General features: G+C 58.7%; 1 protein-coding gene across 1 annotated transcript; it reads right to left on the bottom strand.

The window, feature by feature from the left end:
* Nucleotides 1-12,442: 12,442 nt before the first annotated feature.
* On the bottom strand, nt 12,443-21,559 carry MATN1 (matrilin 1). Its single transcript, XM_045476413.1, has 8 exons — nt 21,380-21,559; nt 19,031-19,377; nt 16,764-16,986; nt 16,169-16,294; nt 15,293-15,709; nt 14,328-14,480; nt 13,452-13,532; nt 12,443-12,943 (listed from the first exon to the last, which is right to left on the bottom strand). The coding sequence occupies exons 1-8, from the start codon at nt 21,471-21,473 to the stop codon at nt 12,894-12,896; spliced, it is 1,491 nt and encodes a 496-aa protein (XP_045332369.1). The 5' UTR covers nt 21,474-21,559; the 3' UTR covers nt 12,443-12,893.
* Between the last annotated feature and the right edge of the window lie 4,898 nt (nt 21,560-26,457).

Consider the following 26,457-nt stretch of genomic DNA (forward strand, 5'->3'; position numbering starts at 1 on the left):
ATCTATCCATTCATCTATCCACCCATCCATCATTCCATCCATCATCCATCCATCCATCCATCGTGCATCCACCCATTCACCCATTCACCCATCCATCTATCCACCCATCCATCCACCACCCCATCTATCCATCCATCTATCCACCCATCCATCATTCCATCCATCATCCATCCACCCATCCATTCATTCACCCATCCATCTATCCGCCCCCATCCATCGTTCCATCCATCATCCATCCACCCATTCACCCATTCACCCATCCATCTATCCACCCATCCACCCATCCATCCACCCACCCTATCTACCCATCCACCCATCCACCCATCCATCCACCCACCCCATCCACTCATTCACCCATCCATCCACCCACCCCATTTACCCATGCATCGATCCACCCCCCATCCATCTATCCATCCATCATCCATCCACCCATTCACTCATCCATCCACCCACCCTATCTACCCATCCATCTATCCACCCCCATCCATCGTTCCATCCATCATCCATCCACCCATTCACCCATTCACCCATCCATCTATCCACCCATCCACCCATCCATCCACCACCCCATCTATCCATCCATCTATCCACCCCCATCCATCATTCCATCCATCATCCATCCACCCATCCACTCATTCACCCATCCATCTATCCACCCCCATCCATCATTCCATCCATCATCCATCCACCCATTCACCCATCCACCCATCCATCCATCCACCCCATCTATCCATCCATCTATCCACTCCCCCCCATCATCGATCCATCCATCCACCATCCATCCATCCATCCATCCACCCAATCATCCTCTTGCTGATTCATAGCAGGAACCTAGAACCTCTTTGTCAGGGACTAGAGAGAGACACTGTCACCGATGTCTGACAGACCTTCTAGCCCAGTGAGAGTGGCTGCAGGCAGATGACCATTGACTGGGGCTGGAACAGAGGCCTGCTGGGAGTCCCAAGGAAGCACTAGGGAAGAAGCAGACTCTCCCTAGGGAGTCAGGGAGGACAAAAGGAGAGGGTGCCTAAGTGATCACCAGTCTCGGCACAGCAGGAAGGGCACTCAGGGCAGGGGCACAGCACATGCCAAAGAAAGGAGGGACAGAAGAGCCTGGCTTGCTTGAGGAAGAGCTCAGCATGACTGGACCTCAGGTACAGAACACAGGTGGGTGTCTCAAGAGGAAGCAGGGAGAAGACAGAGCCAGAAAGGAAGCAGGGCCAGACTCTGAGGAGCCTTGAACTTCAAGCTAAGAGAGCTGAACTTGATCCTACAAGCAGTTAGAAGCCACTGAAGGTTCTTGAACTGGGGCATGACAGGATAGAGTTCACATGTTAGAAAGCACCCTCCAGCAGCACTGAGCTGGACAGGCATCAGGGGACCAGCTAGGATGCATGTCCTGGGCCCTCCCCACAGCAGGTTTCCTGACACACAGGGACACAGCAGGCTGGGTAGCTCAGGTTCAAATATCAGGTGGGGGCCAGCCTAGACAATGGCCCATGTTCAGTCCAGCCCAGAGCCCAGACCGTGACCCAGCACCCCAATGTATACCTCACCTCATCCCCACAAAGCCAAGGGGATCCTGGAGTCACACCCCAGCCCCCATCTGTCCCCAAGGGCCTCATCAACAAGGGGACTGTTTCAACCCCTAGCCCTCCTCACGTTCCCCTCCCATTCTCCTGTCCTTCTCAGCAGGTGATCTCACTTCCTCTACCTAAAGAAAATCCAAGTCTCAAAATAGGAACCCCCTAAATCCCTGACACCAAATACCCAAATGTTCCGGCCTTCACAAGGCCCTCCTCCTCCCCTTTCTCCTCCTGAAGATGGAGACTGGGTCCCCTCCTGCTGTCTGGGGCCCAGACTGGCTCTCACCAGCCCCTCCCACCCCCAATCAGTCCAGGGGAAGAGGAGGATCAGTTTTCATCTCTTTTTCAGTTTATCTATCTATTCAGGTCTCTCTCACCTTACAACAAACATGCACACCTGAACCTGATGTTCCCACTAGCTGTCACCCTCTCTTTCCCCTCACGGTTGTGTGAACTTCCAAAATCAGCCGTGTAAGCTGGTTGCCTCCCTACACCCACTCTTGAGCCTTCCATAGTCCCCACGCATTCCCCATGGCACTGCCCTTGTCAAGGCCACTCTGACCTTCGAACCTCCAGCCTGCATTGCAGCTACTACCTCCTGACTGGCCTCTTTCCCCCTTCAGCCCTGTCCACACCCACGCCGTGGCCAGAGGGACCTTCAAACCCAAATTTGCTTGTGTTCTTCCCCTGCTCACACCCTGCACAGCAACTGTCACAGTCAAGATGCATCGTAACTCCCCAGCATGGCTCCACTGCCCCTGCCACCATTTACTGCATGCATGGATGGGTGGATAGATGGATGGACGATGGGTGGATGGATGGATGCATGGATGGATGGATAGATGGATGATGGGTGGATAGATGGATGGATGATGGGTGGATGAATGGATGCATGGATGGATGGAGAGATGGATAGATGGATGGATGGATGGATGGATGGACGATGGGTGGATGGATGGATGCACGGATGGATGGATAGATGGACAATGGGTGGATGGATAGATGGATGGATGATGGGTGGGTGAATGGATGCATGGATGGATGGAGAGATGGATAGATGGTGGATGGATGGATGGATGGGTGGATGGGTGGATGAATGGATGATGGACGGATGATGAATAGACAGACAGACAGACAGACAGAAGGATGATGGGTGGGTAGACAGATAAGCATATCCAGGATAACACATCTAGAACTCAGCTAGACCACACTCCCCCACCCAGATTTCACAGAACTCGTTCTGCCCAACTGGCAGATCTTCACCCCACTGGAGGACAAACACACACAGGATGAAGCCCTATTGTTCTGCGGACTTGACCTGTCTTTCCTTGTTGCTCCTCACAGCCACACCCCTGTGAGGTAGTTCTCTTGGTCTCAGTCCACAACCAAGGACGTGGTGGCTCCAAGAGTCCATGTCACCGCCCAGCGGGTGGCCCAGCTGGACACACACTCAGACCTGCCTGAGGAGGGCGCCCCTGGTGGAGCTGCTTGTGGGGGGCATGTGGGGCAGGGGGGGCTGTGTTCATTGGGTGACAAGCCCTCTTCCCTGACGAAAGCCATCGGTCCCACACCTAGAATGAGCTCCTGGTGATAACAGGGCTCCTAATGCTAACAATAATAAAAGCACCCGCGGCCGCCGCCATAGCAGGGCGCTGACCCCACAGCAGGCTCCAGGCCAGCACTCCACCTTTCTCACCTCATTTACCCCTCTCCACAGCCCCGAGAGCTGCGTGACATCCCACGTGACAGAGGAGGCGAGTGGGATACACAGGGGAGCAGTGGCCTGTCCACGATCCCTCAGCCACAGGCGGGGCCAACCCCCCCCAGGGATCTCACACCCGGCGCAGGGGCCTCCGGTGTCTCCCAAGCTCCGGTAGTTTCTCCGGCCTCTCTGGGCTTTTTACCACCTTCACCCTTTACCTGCACCGTATTGACTCAAGGTTCCCTGCAAATCGGCTCAAAATAAGCTCCTTTTTCCAATTTGCCTCACCCTGAGCAATAATATCCATGAAATCAAGGGTTTCGTGCATTAATTGCTTGTGGGGTTTTTTCCCTGATACTCATTAAAATAAACACACGACTGGTAAATATAAAACGTTCTTCCGGGCACCGCTCGTCTTCGTCGTCCTGTCTCTGACTCACCCGGAGCAGATGCCACTCCCTGGGAGGCACCGGGGCTGTTGCCGGAGAGGCCGGGAGGGGCGGGGAGGAGGTGGATCTGGGCGGGTCGACAGGCCGTGGCCTCCCCCAGCCCCGCCCAGGACCGCCGAGGAGTTTCTCCTTCTGCCCGGGAGGCCCCGCCCCTGCCTGCTGTCCCCGGCCTGGGCCTCGGCAAAGGGAGCCCCGTGGCGGCTGGAGGGGGCTCGGCTGACCAGGGCCCCATGAGGAAGGGATCAAAAGGCTGCAAAGGCCCCAGTGGCCCCTGAGAATGGGATGCACCTGGGGGTGCTCACCACACGCGCTCCCCACCAGTCCTGGCTCCTGGAGGAAGCCCCAGGCTCGGGACAGAATTCCTGGCTCTGCCCCGCCCACAGGAGAGAGGCTGGGCGGTGCTTGCTGTCCAGCGGCCAAGGGCTCCTGCCAGGAATGAAGGCAGGAAACTGCAAGGGAAAATCTGATACCAAGAAGGAGGGAAGTTTCTTCCCAAGTTGTGGCCACGTGCCCGAACAGCAATGCGTGCCAACCGTGGCCTGAGCGGGGCAGGAAGCAGGGAGGCCCCAGGTGCAAGTGGAGGCTGGCCCTCGTCGTAGGGGGCGTGGCCAAGCTGGAGGGGGTCCAAGAGGCAGAACCAGCAAGGCCGGACCCCAACGCTATGGACCTCAAAGAGCACTTAAGACACCAAAGGGGTCGCCCCTGGAGGAAGGAAGACTCGGGGGGCCATGTGGCACAGACGGGCCTGGGTGCAAGACCCAGAGCCTCTACATGCCTCTGCAAAGTCCCTTCTGCTCTCTGAGCCTCGCTTTACCCAACCTGTAGAATGGGGATAGTCCTGCCATCCAAAACAGCTATAAGGAATTAATGAGATTGGTGCTATTTCGACAATGCTTACTTAGCTCATAGTAAGCACTGACAGATGTTAGCTATCCATGGATTTATTTTTATCAGTTACCATTTATAGGTATATAATATACTATATTTTATTATCTATAATATAGTGTTTATGTTTATATTTATTATTTACATGGTTATATTATTTACATATTTTATTTATATATTATATATACGTATATTTTTATCTATATATAGTATACACGTGTTACCTGGAAGTATGTATAATATACTATCTATATGGTAAGGTGCTATAAATCACTATCGATAAATTATTATTATCACCACTGAAAGGCTATGGGACACAGAGGGGGCAGATATGGGCTGTGTGGCCCAGATGTCACATACTCATTCAGTGTGTATATTTCCCAAGGCCCCGGGAAGCAGAGGTGAGCTCGAATCCCAGGGCTTAATTGAGCACAGTCACCTTCTCAGACGGGTGTCTGAGAAAGGACGGCGCTGTCGTAGCTGCTCCGTGGCTGGAGCGCAGGGGCCCCTCACGTGGACCAAGTAAGACAGCGTGCTGCCCGGTCTGAGCGGCCGGCAGTGCAGGGGCTCCTGGACGTAAGGACTCGCCAAGGTCACACAGGCCCGGGTGTGGAGCTGCTGCTCACACCCGGGTCTGGGCACAAGCTGTCCCCCTGCAGACCCCACGCTCCCTGTCACCGTCACCAAGTAGGACAGACACTCGCACTTTGCAGGAGGGGACAGACAGGAAGGAGCCATTTCAGGCCCTGAGGACCTGAGGGGGCCACGGCAGAGGACACGTTCTGACCTGTTGGGAGGTTTGCCACAAGGGAGGAGAGGACAGTTGGTGATCTGGAGGAGGTGCTGTCTCCTCCTCCAGGCCCCGGTGGGAGACCTGTGGCCAGGGGGTCACCTGGGCCCAAACCCCGGCAAAGATGGGGTTCCGTCCTGAGCCCCGATGACAACTCGTCCTGCCCCAGGTGCCTCGTTTCAGGCTGCACGCCCCAGAGAGGTGGGAAACGTTGTCCCCATTTCCTAGGTGAGCAAACTGAGACCCAGAGGGGCAGTCAGGTGCCCCAAGTCACAAAGCACATCAGGGAGGGTCCCGGGACTCTCCCCCAGCCCTTTTGACTGTGGACTTCATGTTCTACCCAGGGTGCCCGAGAAGCCTTTTTAGGGCCCCTCAAGTCATGTCTCCTTCGGTGTCTCTAATACCCCCTCCCCCACTCAGGCTGCAGTTATCTTTGCTTAAGGACTCTGATACCCTGACTTAGGGACAAAAGGCTTGGCCATTGCCCATAGGAACAAGAGAGGGGAGGGGAGCAGGAAGATGCCCCTGGGGTGCTCCTACCTAGTCCCCCACCCCGTCCCCCACATTTGGGTCTGAGCGGCCACCCCTCGCCCAGGAGAGCCCCGGACGGGCCCCGGGAGAGATGCATCCAGCCCAGGCCCTTCACAGGGCATCTCAGGGCAAGGGATAGCTGAGCACGGCCGGCTGCAATGGGGAGAGAACCACCGTCTCCAAGAAACCCTCCTACCCATGCTCGGCCCCGGGGGACAGGTTGCTGCTTCCTTGCGGGTGTCTCTGTGAGTGGAGGGTGGGGTGGTTTAGAGGGGTTGATCGTGGGCTACTGAGTGCCACAAGTGACAGGAACTAGCCCAGCTCGCTGTGACTGCTGCCGAATCCCATCCCCGCCCCCGCCGCCAGGCTGGCCATCCCATTCCTGGGCTCATGCTGCCATCCTGTGGCCAGATTCCTCCATAGCAGCCCCAGGCCACTAAGATCCCTCAACTCTAAGATCCAAGGCAGTTCTTGAGATCAGCTTACCCAGTGCCGGGGGTCCATTTCATAGATGGAGAAACTGAATCACCCAGGTAGCAGCAGCAAAGGGAGAGTGAAGATAGCGGGAAATTTGGATTCCATCAGGCCTTGGCAACAGCCAAACCACCTAAGTTCTAGTGTGTCCAACTAAGTTTGAAATTCATCTTGGGGACAATAGGGAGCAAGAGAAGGTTCTTGAGCAGGCGTGTGACCTGATCAGATGTGCACTGCAGGACCATCACTCCGGTGTCTGTGTGCAGAATGGACTAGAGAACAAGGCAGGGAAGCCGGTTAACCTGCCACGGTCCCAACCAGTACAGAAAGGGCTAGAACTACCCCTTTCATCACAGTGAGTTTGAACCTCGGAAAGAGTCCTGCCTTTGGAGCCAGAGATTCCAGGGTTCAAACCCCAGCCCTGCTGCTTACTGGCTGTGTGGCACTTTACCTCTGGCAGCCTTGGTTTCTCCGTTTGTAAAACAAATTTATTCAAGAGATCACTGGGAAGTTTGAATTCAAAATTGTGTGTATAACAGCTCGCACCTAGTGGACGATGGAAAAAAGGTAACTCAGTGGGGGACCTACATCTGATTCTGACCCCAGGAGCAGAGATGGCCCCTCCCACATCAACAAACTGTCCTGCGAACGGAGCTCCCGTGACCGTGACCTAACCACCCAGCTCCGGAGGAGGGGGGCCCACACCCAGGCAGCAGGCAGCCTCCGGGCAGCTCCTATCTCCTCTCATATTAATTGCATTTGCAGCTGGAACAGATGGGGTGCTGGGACTACCCCCCCCCCACCACCACCACCATCATTTTTCACAGAGCATTGATCCAGGAGAAAATCATGTAATTAAAAGAGAAGAAATGTAAAACAATCCCCTTAGCGGACTGTGCCGTCTTCCCTCCCTTGTAAATCCGTTAATGAACTGTAATTGCAAAGACAAACCCCTTATTGAAATCTGGTAACCAATTCACTGTGGGGCCAAGGGACTCCCATTGTAATCCAAGACCTGGGGAAAGACAGGAATGAAAAAAAAAAAATCCTAATTAGGTTGGTCCTGTTTATCTATACAGAAATCAAAACAACAAAAATATCGGTTACAAAGTAACTTGCCATCTGCCAATAGACTGTGGGTGCCTTGGGGAGACCCTGGTTTTCTTTCTTTCTGGGACTTGTTTATAACCTTCTGTTAATCAAACTGAGAACAGGGAAAGATGTGGGGATTACATGGAGAGCGTGGGTGGCATGGGGACTTGAAGCGGACGTGGGGAGAATTGAGAGGAGTTTGGCAGGAGTTTGGGGCGGGAAGACCCCAAGATCCCAGCCCCTGCCCAGCCGTGAGAGTTGGCTCCCCCATTCAGATTGTTCTGGCCACGGTGATTGTTCAATGGTGGCCACGGTGGGGGTTCGAGGGAGGGCACAGGACTCAATGTGAGCCTCAAGTCTGAACTCAGAGCTGGCCAGGTATGAGTCTGGGCTCTGGGGGCATCTTGAGAGCAGGGCCTGGCTGGACATGAGGCCACTGGGGTGGAGACCGGAGTCAAGGGTGCGCAGAGCCGGCGGCCTGAGGACATCGCGGAGCCCAGCCCCTCCGCCAGCGCCTTCTGTCACGGGGTCCCATCAACTCCCTTCTTGCGCTAAAGCTGGTTGGTGTGGTGTTTCTGTCACTTGCAACCCAGAGCCCTAACTCAGCCCATTCGGACCCACGGTGCCTGTGGTCCAGTCTCTGGGGGGTTGACCTGACCTGCTTCTCCCGCCAGCCACTCTGGGACTCTCCCTTCTGCCGTGGGATGCCTTGAGCAGGACTGTTGGAAGCAGAAAGCAGCCCTCTCCCACTCCAAAATGGGTGAATTCTGGGCACATAGCCCCCTCCGGGTATGTGCCTCTTGGAAAATCCTAAGGCTCAGCCCCAGAGGCCCCAAATCTCCCCAGCCCACCTCGGCTCAGCCTGGACGAGAGCCTGAGCCAGGCCTGACCCGGCACAAGGCCAAGGCCAACCACAGCCTCGGGCCCGTCAGTTCTAGCCTCTGGGTTCTGATCAGTCTCCCTGTGCCAACACCTTCTCCAACCCCCAGCGGGGTTGGCGGGGCACTCACTCCGTGCCTGGCTCCCACCAGCCCCTCTGTGGGGGTCCAAACCTGCCCCCCTTTCCCTTGGGCCCCCTGGGGCCAGGCTCCTCTGGGGCCAGGCCCACCTTCTGCCGAGCTGGGGCCTGCTGACCACTGAGAGGATGACCGGGGAAGATATTGGCCACTGGGATCTGCTGAGCACCTACTATGTGCCTAGGGCTTAACATTCCCTGTCCCGGGCAGCAAAGCTAAGTTCACCTTGCTCTCAAGAAAGGCCCCTTGATAAGGTACACTAAGTCCTCAGCCGGCTACCACAGCCGGATTCCCCGGGAGGCTTTCTGTCCAGTGTCTGCCTGCCTCTCTAGACTGGGAGCACCACGAGGCCAGAGATCATCGGGCATTTTCTATTTTATCCTGAGTAGGGGCGCCTGGGTGGCGCAGTCGGTTAAGCGTCCGACTTCAGCCAGGTCACGATCTCGCGGTCCGTGAGTTCGAGCCCCGCGTCGGGCTCTGGGCTGATGGCTCAGAGCCTGGAGCCTGTTTCCGATTCTGTGTCTCCCTCTCTCTCTGCCCCTCCCCCGTTCATGCTCTGTCTCTCTCTGTCCCAAAAATAAATAAACGTTGAAAAAAAAAAAATTTATTTTATCCTGAGTGCCTGGTCCATGCTCTGTCCTTTGGCGATGCTCAGTAAATGGGGAGGGAAGGAGGGGAGGAAGGAAGGAAAGAGGGAGGAGGGCAGGCTAAGACTGGAACTGCCCTTAGGGCCCCGCAGCCTGACTTCACCGTCCCTGCCCTTCCCTCCCAGAGTCATAGGCCCCTTTTCAGCACCACCTCCCTCCACACGTCCCTCACTTCCGGATTTCCCCTGCAGGCACAGCCCACAGATCCCTGCAAAGCCACCTGTCCCGGGGAGCCCCGCAGGGCTGGCCACCACTACGCCAAGCCCTCCGTCTGAGAGCCCTCAGCACGACCACTTGTGAGGAGGGTGCCGTTGCCCTGTTTACTGGTGAGGAAGCTGAAGTCAGAAAATGAAGGAGTCTGTCCCAGGCAAGGAGCCTTGGGGACTCACACCAGGACCGTTGACCCCAAAGACGGAGCCACTAAGCCCTCCGCTGTCGCTTCCCCATGGGGCGGTTCCTGGAGGCTCCGAGACCGATGCTTGGTCTCTGCCAGGCCAGACAGGTGCCGGGGCGCTCCTCTGTCTTGTCTGACTTCATCAAGGAAGTGTTGACAGCTTTTGGTCCTTGAGTGACACCATTCGTCCCTTTGGAGAGTCTCCTGGTTTACTCTTGGTTTCTGGATCATCTCTCCGTGTAACGGATGAGGAGCTAAGGCTCACGGGGAGATGGGACGGCTTGTCCAGGCTCATAGAGGGAGAAATACCGTGAGGCTGGAATGTCGGCCCAGGAGCGCAGGGACTGGTGTCTGTTTCTGGGCTCCGTTCTACCCTGGGGCCTGGAAGAGGGCCTGGTGTGGGGGCTGGGCAATCGCTTGCTGCAGAACTAAAGGAGGGAGCTGGCTGGCTGTCCCCAGGGCCTTGCAGGCTCACCCCACCCTCCACACCTCACCTCCCTGAGCCCTGGAGCACTCAGGCCAGAAGCAAGGCTGTCCTTGTCTTTGCCCCCTGGCGGAGCTGGAGGATGGGTACCCATTAATGTGACACAGCTGGGCCAAAGCCATCGTGTGCGCTCTGGGGCCGTCTCCCAGCAGGGAACGGGTGTCCCAGGTGGCACCACCACCGGAGGCCAAGTGGCTGCAGTGTTTTGAGGAACACGGGTGCCAGATGGGAACAAGGCAGGTGCTCAGGACCTGGCAGGTTTGGATGTGTCCCTGAAGCCAGGGAACCACCCCCTGGAGGCACTCTGGATGCAAGGGGTGGGTGGGCACTGTTCTGGGTCCTCTCCACGCATCTTCTCATTTCCACCTTGCAGCGCCGGCAAGGCGACACCGGCATCCTTCTCCTTGGATGTGGACAGGGGACCCAGAGGGGCGAAGGGCCCTGCCAAGTTGCCAGGCAGCTGAGGCACAGGCCCGGAGCCCAGGGTGGTCCTGGAACTGAAGAGTGAGCCCGGGACACCAAGGCCACCCCGTGGGTAGGAGACAGAGGTGAATGATCAGCTGAGTCAGGGCTCTCTCGCATTGCATGGAACAGAAACGGGCTCAGCCGTGTCTAACGTCGATGAGAGGGTTTCCTGGGTGTCCTGTGCATGGCCAAGGCAGGGAATGGAGCCCGAGGAGGGCGCCAGAGAATGCGACCCTGCTATGGATTGCAGGTGGCCACAAATTCTTCCCTGCTCTCCCCCCATGGAGAAATGGCATGTGCCTCCCCCCACCCCCCTGCATTTGGGCTGGCCTGAAACTGCTTCGATCAAAAAAGTGCTGGTGGCTCAGTCAGTTGAGCGTCCGACTTCGGCTCAGGTCATGATCTCACAGTTTGTGAGTTCGAGCCCCTCATCGGGCTCTGTGCTGACAGCTCGGAGCCTGGAGCCGGCTTTGGATTCTATGTCTCCCACTCCGCCCCTCCCGTGCTCATGCTCTGTCTCTCTCTCTCTCTCTCAAAAATAAATAAACATTAAAAACAAAAGAAAAGTGCCGCAAAAGTCACACAGTGCCAATGTGGGGCCATAAACCTAAAAAGCTTTTGGAAGCCCTGAGCTGACACGTAAGAAGCCGCGTTCCCCTGCTGGAGAGCCTATGGGCGAAGGCAAGGCCCTGAGACTACGTGGAGAGAGACCGAGAGAGAGGCCCAGCCTCGCAGCTGGGCCTCCCCGGGCAGCGGTCACGCGAGTGGGCCCGGCACAGGTGAGCGGGCCGTGCTGGAGGCCGCAGCCTGGTCGAGACCCAAAGGAGGGTGGCCCCAGTCACCACCAGGGGGAGCAGGAGAACCACCCAGCTGAGCCCAGCCAACCCACAGGACCACGCCAATAGCAGGTGGTCGTAAGCCACTAAGTGTTGGGGGTGTGGTGGTGTAGTTCTGCCTGCTTGAACCGCCTCTCAGGAAGACCGCTCAGGACGGCCTGAGTCTCATAAGGGCCTTTGACGTGCTCTCAAGTGTGAATCGAGCAGTAACACCAAAATTGGGCCATTACACAGGAATGGGTCCCGAAAGTCACCCAAGCTCCCCCTCTGGGAGACAAGGGGTTGAGATTGCATGGGGTGGGGGATAGAGCATGGCTCCAGAGGGACCTGGGAGAGGCCGACAGATCCGGGCAGGGCTGTAGGGGCACGTGGAAGAGGGGAGTCTTTCTCCTGTGCTGTCCCTGGGGGGGGGGGTGTCACTGCCCATGCTGGGGACTGTTGAAGTACAAGGAGACCCCGAAGAGGACTCCATGGGTTTGGGGGGGTCAGGGGGCACCCAGGGCCAGCCCAGGCACAGCTGGGACCCTCCTGCCATCTCTAACTCACACACAGACACACACACACACACACACACTCAGCCCATGGGCTCCTGGTACAACCTAAACCCACTCTTTCTCCAGCACCCTGAGGGTGACAGGGCGCTCTACTCAACTGGAAGTCCCTGAGGGGCAGGGACTGTGTCTGTCTCCCAGGCCCCCATCTCCCCACTGCCTGACATGGGCATGTGCTCTGTGTTTGCGGTCTGCATGAATGAATGAATGAATGAATGAACCCATCTGGTGCCATCATTCTTCTTTCTCTTTGATGTCTTGCAGTCCTAGATTCAAATCCTATCTCTCCAACTGACCCTCGGCTGACCCCTTCCCAGTGACACAGCTTTCCCATCTGTGCCACGGGGGTGACTCAAGTCCGTTCTGGGCAGGGCTGCTGGAGGAGGAAGCGGGACCCTGTGCGGGCAGGACGAACACAGCCGCCTCCACCACTGTGACCGCCACTGTGGCCACCCCGCAATGGCCCCCCCCTCACCCGGCCACCCTCGCCACTCCTTTGTCCCGCTCCCCAAATGACCACGCCGCCCCTGGCCTCGTTCAGGGCTTAACTTAAGTCATATTTAATTGCTCTTCAGGAGGGAGTCGAAAACTCAGAAAAGAGATTCACAGCACTCGCAGTCAAGAAAGGGTTAACTAAAAAAAATAGGAATATATTAAGCTTTGGATTGGAAAAACAAAAAATGCAAACCCAGTCCCTCTCACACTCACCCCTGTGTTCTCGCTCATAACACACACGCATCCCTGCTCCAGATACACACCCGCCCTCAGGTGCATACACACACACACACACACACACACACACACCCAGCAGGGCTGGTGGAGGAGGGGGAGGCCTGGTGCCCTCAGGGCCTGTCCCTCCCCAACCCCCCCTTACTGAAACAGCAAAGCTAAACTAAACCCGGGCTCTAGGGACACACGCAGGACTCCGCGGGCTGTGCTTGGGGTGGGCGGGGGGGGGCAGACACAGAGGCCGTGGCGGGGACAGTCAGCCTTAGACGACTCTGTTCTCCAGGACGGCCAGCCGCTTACTCACAGCTTCCAGTGGACTCGGGGTTAAGGAGAGACACAGGCTGACCAGCACGGGGCAGTGACGGCTGTGGTGTCTACACTCGGGACCCCGCTTCCTCTACTGGGCCCCCCACCCGGGATCCCACCTCACCCTGACCAAGCAGGGGGAGCTGTTCCCGGCCCGGCCCTATCTGAGCCGAGACCGGTGGTAGTCGTGTCACAGAAAACCTGAGAAATGGGGAGTCCCCGAGTACCATGCTTTCCTGAAGAAGGCTAGGACTCTGTATGCGTGTCTAGTCTCCAGAGCTTGGTTTCTGCCTCAGTTTCTCTGTTGACCTTCTAGGAGCCTCTGCTTCCGACAGGAGCCGTCCCAAAGCTGGTGCCAGCCCATCTGGCCAGAGTCCAGCCCGGCTCCAGAAGGAGGCAGGCAAAGCGGAGCCACAGCCACCACCCCTCACACAGGGGCGAGGCCCCCTCTCCCCTCCCCGCGGTGCCCTGCCCCACCCCCCGCCCCTCTGCAGTGGCCTCTGGGAAAGGATATGTTTCCTGGTCAGGGCCTGCAGCAACCCCTCCACCGTGGTCTGGAATTTCACAAGGGACTCGCAAGCACACGGGTCTTCCTCTGGAGTGGACAGGAAGTAGGGGGAGAGAAGGGGGGGTGGTGAGTGGTGGCGAGGCAGGGGGGCGCAGGGCAGACACGACCCAGGGCCAGGACAAGGGAGTCTTGGGGGAGTGTGGGCTCCGAGAGATCTGAGAAGACAGAGAGGCGTGTAGGGTTCTGAGGCCGAACTCCCAGGGGTGACCCTGAACGTCTCCCCAATCCCTCAGAGCCCCGAGGAAAACCTCCGACAATAACACCTCCACGCTGGTCGCCTACTACGCGCAGGACACTGCCCCTGGGAGCCTCTATATCCCCTTGGCGACTTCGCCCAACACTTGAGGTTTGAAAGCATGAGTCCCATTTCACAAACGAAGAACCCGGGAAGTGAAACAACTTGTCCATGGCCCAACAGCTAGCTAGAGTCGGAGCACACATGGCAAACCCAGGCAGGTCTGGCTCTGGAAACCATATCCTCTACCATGGGAGGATCAGAGGAGGCAGTTGGGTTCAACTCCTAGCTCCTCCGGTTATTCACGATTGCCCCCCCCTCCCCGCCCCCCGGGGCTTGGCTTTCCTGTCCGTCAAATGGGGATGATCATATCCTACCAAGTAGGATCAAAATATGTCTGCTGGTTGCCGAAGTGAGACTGACCAGCCTTCCTCGTGGTCCTGCCAATTCTTGGTGCCCGCCCCCCCCCCTCCCCGGCCCCTGCTGACGGTCCCCACGCGTAGCCGGTTCCAGGATGGCTCCACGATCTCCCCCTGGGCGCCCCGCCCCCCGCCCCGACCATCAGTGCCATCTCTGGCCTCACTAACCCACACAGATCTTCTTCTGCAACTTCTTGCCGATCTGGTCGATGGTCTTGAAGTCAGCCGTGTAGAAGTAGTGTTCGGCCACGGGCTCTGAGGCGATTTCCCTCAGCTCGTCCTCCACGGCATTGCCCACACCCACAGCAAACATCTTAAAGCCTGCCGAGAGGAACAGGATGAGTGACAGTGGCCATGGGGGACGGGGCAGCCACGGCTGAGCCTGCTGGGGAATGCCCGCGCAATCAACACAGACACCTCCTGGTGGCAGCTTCTGGAATTGCAGGCCCAGAGACCGGTAGGAATTGCGGGACAAAGACAGCATCCGTTGAGATTCTGCTACCTGTCAGACCTACACTGATTCCCTGTACTGGGAGCTTTATAAGTGCATACGCCCCACAAGTGTCCACCTGGTGGCTATTATCACTCTCATTAAATCGGCGATAAAACTGAGACTCAGGCTGGTCCCAAAGTGGGGCTACCTTCCAACAGTTGGTGTGTCCTTGGGAACATTCAGCTGGAAAATTTCCCAGCCCCACCTACATAAGGACCATCAGAACAAGCTGCTTGCTTTTCTGGGGCCTCCGTTTTCTCATCAGTATAAGAAAGAGGTAGGGGCGCCTGGGTGGCTCAGTGGGTTAAGCGTCCGACTTCGGCTCGGGTCATGACCTCACGGTTTGTGAGTTCGAGCCCCACGTCAGGCTCTGTGCTGACAGCTCGGATTCTGTCTCCCTCTCTCTCTGCCCCACCCCCGCTCACTCTCTCCCTCTCTCTCTCTCTCTCTTTCTCTCTGTCTCTCAAAAATGAATAAACTTTAAAAAAAGAAAGAAAGAAACAGTTGGGCAAACCGATCCCCCCTCGTTCACGTTGAACCTGGGTTGAGGGCAGCGAGCAGAACAGACAGACTACAGTAGAGTTGTTCCATATTTGCCCTCCTGGCCATCAGTGGTGTTCAGGGTCCAGGCAGCACCTACCAAGGTCCTTGGCCTTCTTGGCAGCATCATTAATGTAGTCCTGGCTCCGGCCGTCAGTGAAGACGATGCCCACCTTCTGGGCACCGGGCCTCGCCCCGCTGGACACGGTGAAGGAATTGTCAATGAGGTACTTGAGGGCAGCTCCGGTCATGGTGCCCTTCTCCATGTAAGACATGTTCCGCACAGCCGCCTTAATGTCCTTCTTCGTGTGGAAGCGGCCCAGCGGGAACTCCTGGCGGACGGAGCTGGAGTACTGCACCAGCCCCACTTGGGCCAGTTTGTCTGACACGTCCAGCGTGTCCACGATCTGATTGATGAACTTCTTCACCAGCTCAAAGTTCTCCGGCCGCACGCTTTTGGATCCATCGATGAGGAAGACCAAGTCAGTGGCCGAACTGCCACCACGGCCGCTGCATACTGGGAAGGGCAGAAAGGAGAGGAGGCGAAGCTTAGGGACTGCTTGCTCCTCCTGACCGCTGGGTCGGGTACCCCTCACACACCAAGCTCTGTCCCGGGCATTATCCCGTCCCATCGCGTCCTCAGAACTCCCTCTAGAAAGCCAAGGCTCCTGGCCTCGTCTCACGTAGCATTGCAAACTGCAGCTCCAAAAGTCGCGTCACCAAGATCTGAACTCGAGACTCTGTAACTCCCTCCACCATTACTAAACCCGCCACCCACCGCGACAGAAAGAGGGCCACAGTCAGAAGATAACTTTCTGCAGACGCCAAGTTCTGGAAGGCATCGCTCGCCTTTGCAGATTGGTCCAGGAACAAAGGGCAGAGAGGAGGCTCCGAGGGGCTACCTAGAGGGTGGCCAAGCCCCAGCCCCTGCCCTCCCCACCCTCCCCCGGGGCTTGCCTGCCTCCAGCCCACTGACCGTTGCAGGTCTTGCCATCACTGTTCAAGGTGAAGCCCTCCCGACAGGCGCAGGTGTAGGAGCCCGGGGAGCTGAGGCACACCTGCTCACAGTCGTGGTCTCCTGTGACACACAGGTCTGACACCACTGTGGGGACAGGAGGAGACTCAGAATCTCATAGTCACAGGGCCTTGGACATCTCGGCCAGGATGGCCCTTCACACACCCAGAGAAACTGAGGCCCCCCAACTAGGTGAGGTCCAAGCCCCAGGCCCTCCGTCCAGGACCCCGAATCACTGGCCGCCCCTATGCGGACTCTTTGAGCCCCGTCTCGTCCAGCCCCTCCCCTATTGACTCTCCAGCCACGCCCCCACACCGCCCCGCCCCCTGCCGTGGCGTTGTCCATCCCCGCCCGACCCCGCCCTGGCCCGCCCCCGACCTGGACTCAATCCCGCTGTCCAGCCCCTCCCCGGTGCTCTTAGCCACGCCCATGCCCCGTCCAGCCACGCCCCCGTTGTGGCCCCGCCTCCACACCCCCATCCCTGCCCCGCCCCTTGCTTCCCCGGAAGCCCCCTATCCTCGTCCAGCCCCGTCCAGCCCCTCCCAGCCCCGCGCACCGCAGAAGGCCTCCTGGAACTTCTTGGACAGCTTTTCGATGACGCTGTAGCTCTCCACGTAGTCGACGTGCTCGTCCTGCGGCTCGCTGGCGATCTGCCGCAGCGTGGCCTTGTCCACGCGGCCCACGCCGATGGCGAACAGCTCAATGCCGCTGGCCCGGGCCCGTGCAGACACGTCCCGCACGCTGTCCTGGGGCCTCCCGTCCGTCACCACGATGACCACCTGCGACACGCAGGGCGCGTGAGAGGTCTTCCTCCCGCCCTGGGCTGGGCTGGGCCCTCCAGTAAGCCCCCGAGATCACTAGCAGAGGAGGACACAGAGGCCCCAGAGGCCTGCCCAGCCTTGCCCAGGTCACACAGCTAGTCTACTGCAGGTGGGTCTGACTCCCCGCCACGGTCTTGCCCCAGGGAGGAGGACCTGGCTAGCAGAAGAGGAGAGAGGTTTCCTCTCACTGAAAGACCCGACTGAGGTGTTCTCCCCTCTGACTGGGGCCTCTGGATCTCTCCCCCTTCAGGCAGGCACCTTTGTGATCATCTGAGGGCAGGACCCTGCCTCCCTCCTCAGACTGGGACCTCTTGAGAACCCTGCAGTTGAAGTGTGCCCGACACCATGCAGTTCTGCCTGTTGGCCACCAGAGGGCGAGCGAGGCTAGCGAAAGGCGGCTCGGCCTCCAGTCTGGCCATCTTTCCCCTCTAGGCCCTGGGAAGGGGCCTTTCCTCCCTCCGTCCCCCAGGATGCTACCTGCCCTTTCCGTGGGGGAAAGCACTGTCTGCTCCCCTCCCACAACGCTCCTCTGTTTGTACCCTGGGAAGGGAGACAGAGGGGACCCCGGGGCCGGTCCCAGCCCTGGCCACCCCCAGCTCTGCTTGAGTCTGGGGCCCGGAATCCAGCCCTGCCGGCTGCTTCTCTGCTTCTGACCTGGGCCTGCTTCTGATTCCCGGGTCCCCACCCTTGGCCCCGGGGCCCGAACCCCTGGCCTGTAGTGTGGTGGTTAAGGCAGGCCTGGGCTGGAAATGCAGCTCACCTTCCCGGTGAGATGATTCATGGTAAGAAGCCAGGAAGGGGAACTATTATTTTCCGTATCCCTCCCATGGACCCCCTGGAGAGTGGTCTCGAACCGTCCCTTCCCCCAGAGGCCTAGACTCACCTAGCTATGACCGTCCGCTGCCCCAGCCTGTCCCATTCCCCCCGCCCCCCATCAGTCCAGCCTTGTGACCGTGAACCCACCTTGTCGGGGCTTCCCACAGGTGAATTCCAGGCTGGCCACCCACTCACCCAGACCCGATGGAACTCTCCCCCCCTCGCTTGTCCACCCCGGGCTGACACCGTTCACTAGAGGTGTGACAGCCACAGATGTCACCACCATCCCCTTCACCACGTCTCTCCATCAGGATCACCCCAGGCCACCACATCCTCCCAGTGATCGTGACCGTCAACTTCCTGTCAGAGTTTGTAAATGGCCCTCACGAGGTATGACCAACAGGCCGCCTCATAGACCAGCTCTTTGAGGCCTGTCACGGCCGGGATTACACGCTGTTGTCTGTAAACATTCCTACCTCTTATTAACTGGGCAGGATGCTTAAGCCCCCCCTCCCCCCGTGCCTCAGTGTCCTCATCTGTAAAAATGAGGACCCCACCCCCAAGCAGGACTGCATTCACTCGGCACTCATATGTCAGGCGTGTGCTCCATGGGGATGAGAAGTGCATCCCCTGGGGCTGGGGGCCTGGGCAGATAAGCGGTGACTCCTTGGGGCCATCGAGGGCTCTGAAAGGGAGGCGCGGGAGCCTGTGGGAGGAGAGAACACCTGACCGGCCCCACAGGCCCCGGACTGAGCCCTGGAAAATTACACCGTGGGCACCAGGTCCGTGCAGCCCCTCCACACACCCTGCTCAGAGCCCTTCCTGACGTCAGCTTGTGGCACGTCGTGTCATTTTTCTGAACCCCTGCCCTCGAAGGCTTTGAATAAAAAAATAAGCTGGGGTGCCTGGGTGGCTCAGTCGGTTAAGCATCTGACTCTTGATCTCGGCTCCAGTCATGATCTCCTAGTTCGCGGGACAGCGAAACTGCGATAATCAAGTGCTCGCCAGATGGGGGTCCTGGGGTCAGACGGTGGATAGAGTGGGTTCAAATCTCAGCTCCGCCACTTAGCTTAGGCGGGTCTAATCCACAACCGTAAGAAGGCCAGCCCGTCAGGTGCTCTGAGAATCACGCAGGTGACGCTCTCAGCACACAACCAGACGCCGGCGGGGAGGGGCGGGCACGTACCTTGCTGATGTCGGGGGACCTGGCACGGCCCCCCTCGGCGTCGCTGAAGGCTTTGGTGATGGCGAACTGGATGGCCAGACCGGTCATGGTCCCCGTGGACAGCGGCCGGATGCCGCGAACGGCCCGCAGCAGCGCGGCCTTGGAGCCGTGGGCCCGCAGGGGGAACTCCTGCTTCACGGCGCTGGCGTAGTTGACCACGCCCACCCGGGTGGCGTTGGGCCCCACATCCAGCGACTCGATGACCTGGGACAAGAACACCTTCACCTTCTCGAACTCCACGGGCCTCACGCTGCGCGAGCTGTCCACCACAAACACCAGGTCGGCGGGCCGGGTCCGGCAGAGGTGCCCTGCGAGGGGGCAGGAGGGGGGAGGCAGAGGGCAGGGGGCCGAGGTCAGGGGCTACTTCCACCGAGACTCGAGGCCTTAGGCAGTGTAGACTGAACCTGGGCCAGCCTTCTGTCAGCATGTGGACAGCCCCGGCAGGCCATTTGCCAAAGGCCCCCACCGCTCAGCCCCGTGGGAAAGACAGAGGCTCAGATCTCACCCCGGGGAACTCACTTCCCCTGCCTGAGCTCAGTTTACTCTGTACAATGAGCTGACAATCCCCTCTTCACAGGATCCTTCGGGGGCCCAAGCAGGAGTGCGTGTAGGGCACGAAGCAGGTGTCCAGTGGGGAGCGAAGGAGAAGGCAACCTTTAAATGGTTTCAAAATTTTTTAATGTTTACTTATATTTGAGAGAGAGAGAGAGAGAGAGAGAGAGAAACCGTGCACAAGTTGGGGAGAAGCAGAGAGAAAGGGAGACACAGAATCCGAAGCAGGCTCCAGGCTCCGAGCTGCCAGCACAGAGCTGGATGCAGGGCTCGAACCCACGAACCGTGAGATCATGACCTGAGCCGAAGTCAGATGTTCGACCGCCGGAGCCACCCAGGCGCCCCAAGAAGACAGACTTTAAATCATGCTTCTCAGGTTTCAGCCCAGAGTGGCTGCCATAGCAAGGGCAGCATTTCTCCCGGGGAGGGAGTGGGGGGGCGGGGGAGGGGGGAGGGCACAGCCCCAGGGCGGGGGTGGGGGGGCGGTGGCATGGGCAGCACAGTGCCCATGAGCTTGGCCTCTTTCATCTCAGCATCAAAGTCAGTCACCGAAGTGGACCCAGCTTCCCTCAGCCCCGGAACCTTCTGGCTGGTGTCCCTGGGCAGGGGATAGGGCAGGGTTTCCTCGTGGCCATCTTGGCAGCCTGACCAGGTGGGCTCCTGAGACCTATCCCCAGAGAGGCAGGACTTCCCAGACATCCCAGGAGGCAGCAGCATGGCTGGAACGAGGCAGATCAGGGTTCGAATCCCGGCTTAGCCGTTCTGCAGCCCTGAGCAGCTCACTACACCTTTAGGGGCCTTGTCCGGGGGGAGGTGGGGGGAGAATAAGGCTCGCTGTTTAATGCTGTCACGGGCCTGGGCCTGCAGCTGGGCAAGGCTCGGTACAAAGGCCCTTCCCTCTGCGCCCCAGAACTGAGCAGAGCTGCTCCCCGGTGAGGGTGCAGGAAGGATCGAGAAAGGAAAGGTCTGCTGGGCTGTCCCAGCCCCCCAGCCACAACGCCCTAGGTATCAAGAGTTCCTTGAGGTACCTTAGAAATGACCTTGCAGACTCTTCCTGGTCCCCACTAGTTAAGGCTACAGATAGGTAAACTGAGGCCCAGAGAGGGTGAGGGAATTAGCCACACCCCAGAGTAGAGGATCAGGTGCCAGGAGGCTCTGGGGCTATCTCACTATGTGGTCTCAGACAGGTCCTCCCTTCTCCGGCCTCAGTTTCCCCACCTGTGCAGGACGAGTTAGGCGTTCCAGGATTCAGTGCCCAGGGCTAAAGCTCTGGGAATGGAACAGCAGGTAGGACCCCACCCCGAGACATGCCAGAAGGGCTGGAGAAGGGAGCATGGAGCCCTGGCCACCCCAGAGCGGCACTCAGCGGAGCCGTGGGCGCGGCCCCAGGCTCGGTGCGGCTCCAGACGTCAGCTGGCTCTCGGTGTAGCCTCTGTCCTCGGGGAGACTGGCCTTTGCACCATGCATGGTCCCTGAGGGCAGCCTGGGAGCTGAGACGCCCCAACGAAGGCTCTCAGGCCGCAGAGAGAGGTCCCACTCACGTCCCCCAACAGAGCAGACTGAGGGTCACCCCTGTCCTGACCCTTGTGAATGTCACCATTGCTGTCTGTTCCTGTGCCAGCCTCCGGCTACCCCTGCCTCCCTGCCCCCCGACCCCAGCGCACCCTGGACCCCATTTAACCTCTGCTCATCTCAGTGCCCAGCCGCCCCCCCCCGGCTGTCGGCCAGTGTGGCCCAGCTCACAGGGACCCCCCTCACCTCTGGACTGGGGGGCGAGGCCCAGCGTGCACGGGGCCTGGAGCCACAGCAGGAGGCCACACAGCACAAGGCTGGTGCCCGAGATGGCCCTCATGGTTCTAGCAGCGAGGGCAGCAGCCGGCACAGTGGTGGGGGCCGCTGGGGTCCAGGCCTTATCAACCTCTCTGCCCGGCCTCCCAGCCAGGCGGCCCCCCACTGGCGTGGGGGTGGCTGCCCGGGCCCCTAGCCCCTTTGGGGGGCGGGGCCGGGGCTGAATGGAGGTGTGTGTGCCCAGAGAGGGAGGGAGACGCCTGGCCTGGGCTCAAGAGGCCCCTCCGACCACAAGGGCTCCTTTGCCTGCCTGCCGAAGGAACTAGAACGGCAGCTGGAACTCAGGAAATCTCGGGTGGGCGGAGGGCGGCTCCTCCACGGGGCTGGAGCCTGCACAGACCCAAAGCCGCCCCTCTGAGCCTGGGGAAGCCTGAGGCCCGGGCCCTGCCCTGCACCCTCAGCCCCCGCCCCCGTCCTCTCACCTGCCCCCGCTTCCGGCACGCTTCCCCTGCACCGCCTCGGCTGTCCCCTGCCTCTCCGCGCCCTCCCTGCTCTGCAGGGACAACTGGCTTCTCAGAGCTCCGCTCCGGGCCTCTCCGGCAGGGTCATCCGCCCGGAACGCCCTTCCCTCCCATCCCCTCTCTGCCTAACAGAGTCTTTCCAGATCGTAGCTCAAACCGACACGCGTGTGCAAGGCCGGGAGAGGGAACGGTTACGAGCGCAGACCTGAAGCCAGATGCCCCCGGGACTTGCCACCCGTGTGACCGTGGGCAGGTTGCTTCCCCTCTCTGTGCCTGCCTCCTAGGGTGGATGAGGGGAGCGGGGTCAGAGGAAGTGTCTCACGGGATTCCCTCGACAAGCCTACCATGACACCGATTTTGCAGAAGAGCCAGAAGTAGAGAGACGAAGTGACTTGTCTCAAGTCGCACCGCTGAGGGGTATCATCACCAGAACAGGGCCCCAGGCCGGCGGTCTCAGCGCCGCCCCCTCCCCACTCCCACCCCCTGCTCGCTTGGGTGTAGCCTGGCGGAGGCATCACCTCTCCCGCCTCCTCGAGGGTTAGGACCCCCTCCCCGTGCTTCCCTACACTGCGTGTCTCACCCACGAGCTGGTGAGAGTCTGATCGGTTCATTCATCTCTGCATCCGGGCCCCGCCCGGGATCTGCGCTGAGAAGGCAAAAATAAAGGCTCGTACAGAAAGGAATATAACCAGGCATGGCCCCTGGCGCGGCAGAGAGAGGTCCCACTCGCGGTCCCACCCTAGGAGGCAGGCACAGAGAGTGGTTGACGGGTTAGAGTAGGAAGAGCATAAGCTTGGCCAACTGACATTCTGTTACTGAACAGCTGTGTGACCTAGAGCTGGTAACTTAACCTCTCTGAGCCTCAGCTTATTATGCAATGGGAATGGTAGTTCTTGGCTTGCCTGCCTCACTGGGACCACGTGGGGAAGCAGTGAGAAGACAGCAGTAGAGACGAGGGTCAAAGGCGTCTCATCTTTCCAGAGGATGGGATCATCGATATTTCAGACCTGTGTGCCTCGCTCTTCGTAAGTTGTACCTCAGAAAGAAATGTAAAGCCTTTTTTTTTTTTTTTTTTTTTTAGGGGACACAACCAGGGCGCCTGGGTGGCCCAGTGGGTTGAGCATCTGACTCTTGATTTCAGCTCAGGTCACGATCTCACGGTTCGTGAGTTCAAGCCCCACGCTGGGCTCTGCCCGTTTGGGATTCTCTCTCTCTCCCCGTCTCTCTCTCTTTCGGCCCCTCCCCTGCTCGCACTTTCTCCGTCTCCCTCAAAATAAATAAACAAAAACTTCCAACAACTAAAAAATAAAAGCGCCCCACCCGATGTTCGCACAATCTTGACCAGTCACGGCGGTCACACTCTGTTATGTGTCTCCTTGTTCTCCAGACAGACCCGTGAGGTGAGCAGCTCCAAGAGCGTCAGCCCATTTGTCAGACGAGGCAACTGAGGCCCGGAGGAGCCCGTGACTTGCCCGAAGCCACCCAGCCGGTTTAGGGACGCAGCCCAGCCTGGACCTCAGGCCTCTTGCCTCTTTGCCCCAGTTTTAGAGAACAAGAAAGCCAACAGCATTTCCCTTTGCCGTTTCCCATTGACATTTCATTTATTCCTGACATTCATAGCCCTCCCCAGCCCCAAACACCCACTGAGGCTGCGGGTTCCTTTCCCCTCTCCCACTGTTAAGTGTGATCCTTTTCTGCAAAGACACTGCAGGGCATCGCGACCGCTCTGCTTCTCGCCTCCCCAATTTGGGTCTCAGCCGGCTCCCCCGCTGGCCGCCAGCGCCCTCCGAGCGGGGAGGGGGCCTTGCGCGACACAGTCACGGCTGAACCGCAAGACCCGGCACGAGTGCGGAACGAAGGATCCCGTGAGCAAATGAAGAAATGAATTAGAAGAAGAAACAGATGACGAACCGGCTCCATTTCCCTGTGAACCGACCAGGGTCGGAGTGGGGTCGGCGGTGGTGACCGTGGGGCGGGGGGGAGGGGGCCGCAGGGTGCTGCCCGTGACCTTGCTGGAGGTGCACGAGGGAAACGTGAGCGGCAGCCTCCTGGCTCGGGGTCCCCTCCCCGATGCACGGGGCTGTGGCCAGACTTCAGGGTACACAGCTCTCTTGGCCGGGGCGGCAGCTGGGCCCATGAAACAGCTCTTTCAGCCACACGTCTGAATGGCCGTTCTGTGGACCCCTCGGAGGAACACAGGCACCTTTTCTGTGTCACCCCTCCGCTCATTAGCAGGGCCACAGATACGCGCCACAGGTAAGTCTCCAGGAGCAGAGATAGGGTCCCCCCAAAAGGGGGCGGCTTTCACATGCCACGGCGGGAGCAAGGGCTTCGGGGGAGGAAGTTCAGTACATACGCCGAGGAAAGAAGATAAATATTTGTGTTTTCGGGATGTGAAGCCTTTTGTCCCCCAGGAATGAAAATCGGGAACGGCGTGTCCGGTACGAGCCAGAGGGGAAAAAAACGCTCGCGAGTCAGACAGGCAGCCGTGAAGGGCTCTCACTGTTCCCTCTCCTTGTTTTCACATACCTCGGGTTTCCAGAAACTTAAAGCCTCTAGTGTTGTATCCAAGGAAGCGTTTGCGATCAAGCGAGAGGCCCCCGGCAGGCGCGGCTGTGTACGAAGGGCACAGGACTCCCCTTCCCAGGACCCAAGACTCCGTTCTTTTCCTAAAGAGCAAATCCTGGTCCTTCACCACCCCCCCCCCCCCAACCATCCCAAACATCACAGTTTGGCCGGGTCCACGCGTAGCTTTACTCTTGTTTATTTACTCTGCCTCCCGAACTCCAAACCAGCCAACTCACTTTGTGAGCAACGTTCTCCCCCCTCCAAACACATCACAGCCGTGAAATCCCCGGCTCGAGGCCCAGCTTGCGAAGGTGTTCCGGTACGCCTTGAAATAAATTCGAAGCTAATTAAATTCAGCCCCTGCATCCGCACGTGGCCAGAAGTTACCTTGGGTTCCGCCGGCCCTCGAAGTGCAAAACACCAGAATCACACCCAGCCGGGTGTGAGCCCCGGTTCCTTCACCCACCAGCTGCGCTGACTTCAGGTGAATCCCTTCACTTTTCTGCTCTTCCGTGTCACGTCTGCAAAGCTGGGACCTCCGCGCCGACGTCACAGGGTGGTTGGGAACAGCATGTGTGAACACTGCATCCGAGTCTATTTTTTACTTTTTCGTTTTCGTGTTGCCTTCTCGTATTAGCTAGGGTAAGCAGACTGACAAATGAAGCCTCAAATGGCAGTGGCTTAACACGAGGGTGTGTTTCTCTCTCGTGACACGGTCTGGCACTAGACAGGTGTCCCCCCTGCCCAGACTCCTCCCAAAGCCACCTTCATGTGACGATCCCACCGTTTCCAAGTCCTCTGTCTCTGGCCACAGGAATGAGGGCGAGACGGCGAGTGTCAGATAAGGAGTGCACATCACCGGCCTCTGCCTAGACGCCCAGGGGCAGGACGTGGGTGTTTAGTGGGCAGTGACACTCGGTCACCCTCCCCAAGGGCAAAAAAGGCTTCCGTTGGCCCTCTATCACTTCTAAAGGAAAAGTCACGCTTAAGCGAGTATTCAAGCCTCTTCACGATCTGGTTTTTGCCACCTTTTCCAGGCCGTTCCAGTCTCCCTCCCTCCCCTGCTCCGTCCCCTCTCTTCTCCGCCCCAGAGCGAGTCACTCCCTCCTCCGTGTTCTCTAAGCATACTTTTTTCCCTCCTTGCAACAGGGGCCGTGTCGGGTTTTATGCTTCCAAGCTAGGGCCCCTGCCTTTTGCACGAGCGCGTTATTCGTTATCCGAGTGTGTGCTCAGTAAACGGGGACTCGTTTTGCTTGGGGGGAAACATAAGGCCTTGACTCTCGGGCTCTGAAGGAGACTCGAAGGTCATCCAGGGCGGTCTGTCCACCCTGGCCACCCATCAGAGCCAGCTGGAGAGACTGTCAAAAATACAGAGCCCGCCGGAGTCAGATGCCCTCTCAAGGCCAGCGGGCCAGCCCACCCCCCTTTCCTTGGGGGATGGCTCCCACTGTCAGCCAGGCTGGCAGAAGGAATGAGCGTTTGGAGGAGAGGCCTCGGTCTAGCGCTGGAAACCACGGCAGAGCCAGCTGGGGCCCCTCAGGCCCTTGGGGTTCACCTACAGCCACGGGCAGTTCCCACGCACACGGACAGGGAGCTGGGCAGCCTGGGGATTTCACGTTCCCCAGGGCGGCCCTCAACCAGTGAGGGACAGAAGCTGCGGACAAATGGCTTCCCCACTCCCTGCCGGAAGGTTCTGACACGTACTTCTCGCGGATCCTCCGAGGGTCTCCAGCAGGATTGCGCCCCAACTGCCCGCAGAAGTGGCCCGTGTACCAGTGCACTTTTTACTGGCTTTCACCCCCTCCTGACCTCCCCTCCCCTCTCATCGTGCTTCCTGGGGCACCCCCCCCCAAGGAAACTACCTGCACCCACCCAAGTCCTTGTCTCAGGAGCTGCTTTGGGGAGAACTTGAAAACAAAGCCAATGCAAAGCCTTCCCGGGTGTGGAAGACCGAGACGA

The sequence above is a fragment of the Leopardus geoffroyi genome, chromosome C1, assembly GCF_018350155.1.
Source record: "Leopardus geoffroyi isolate Oge1 chromosome C1, O.geoffroyi_Oge1_pat1.0, whole genome shotgun sequence".
NCBI lineage: Eukaryota > Metazoa > Chordata > Mammalia > Carnivora > Felidae > Leopardus > Leopardus geoffroyi.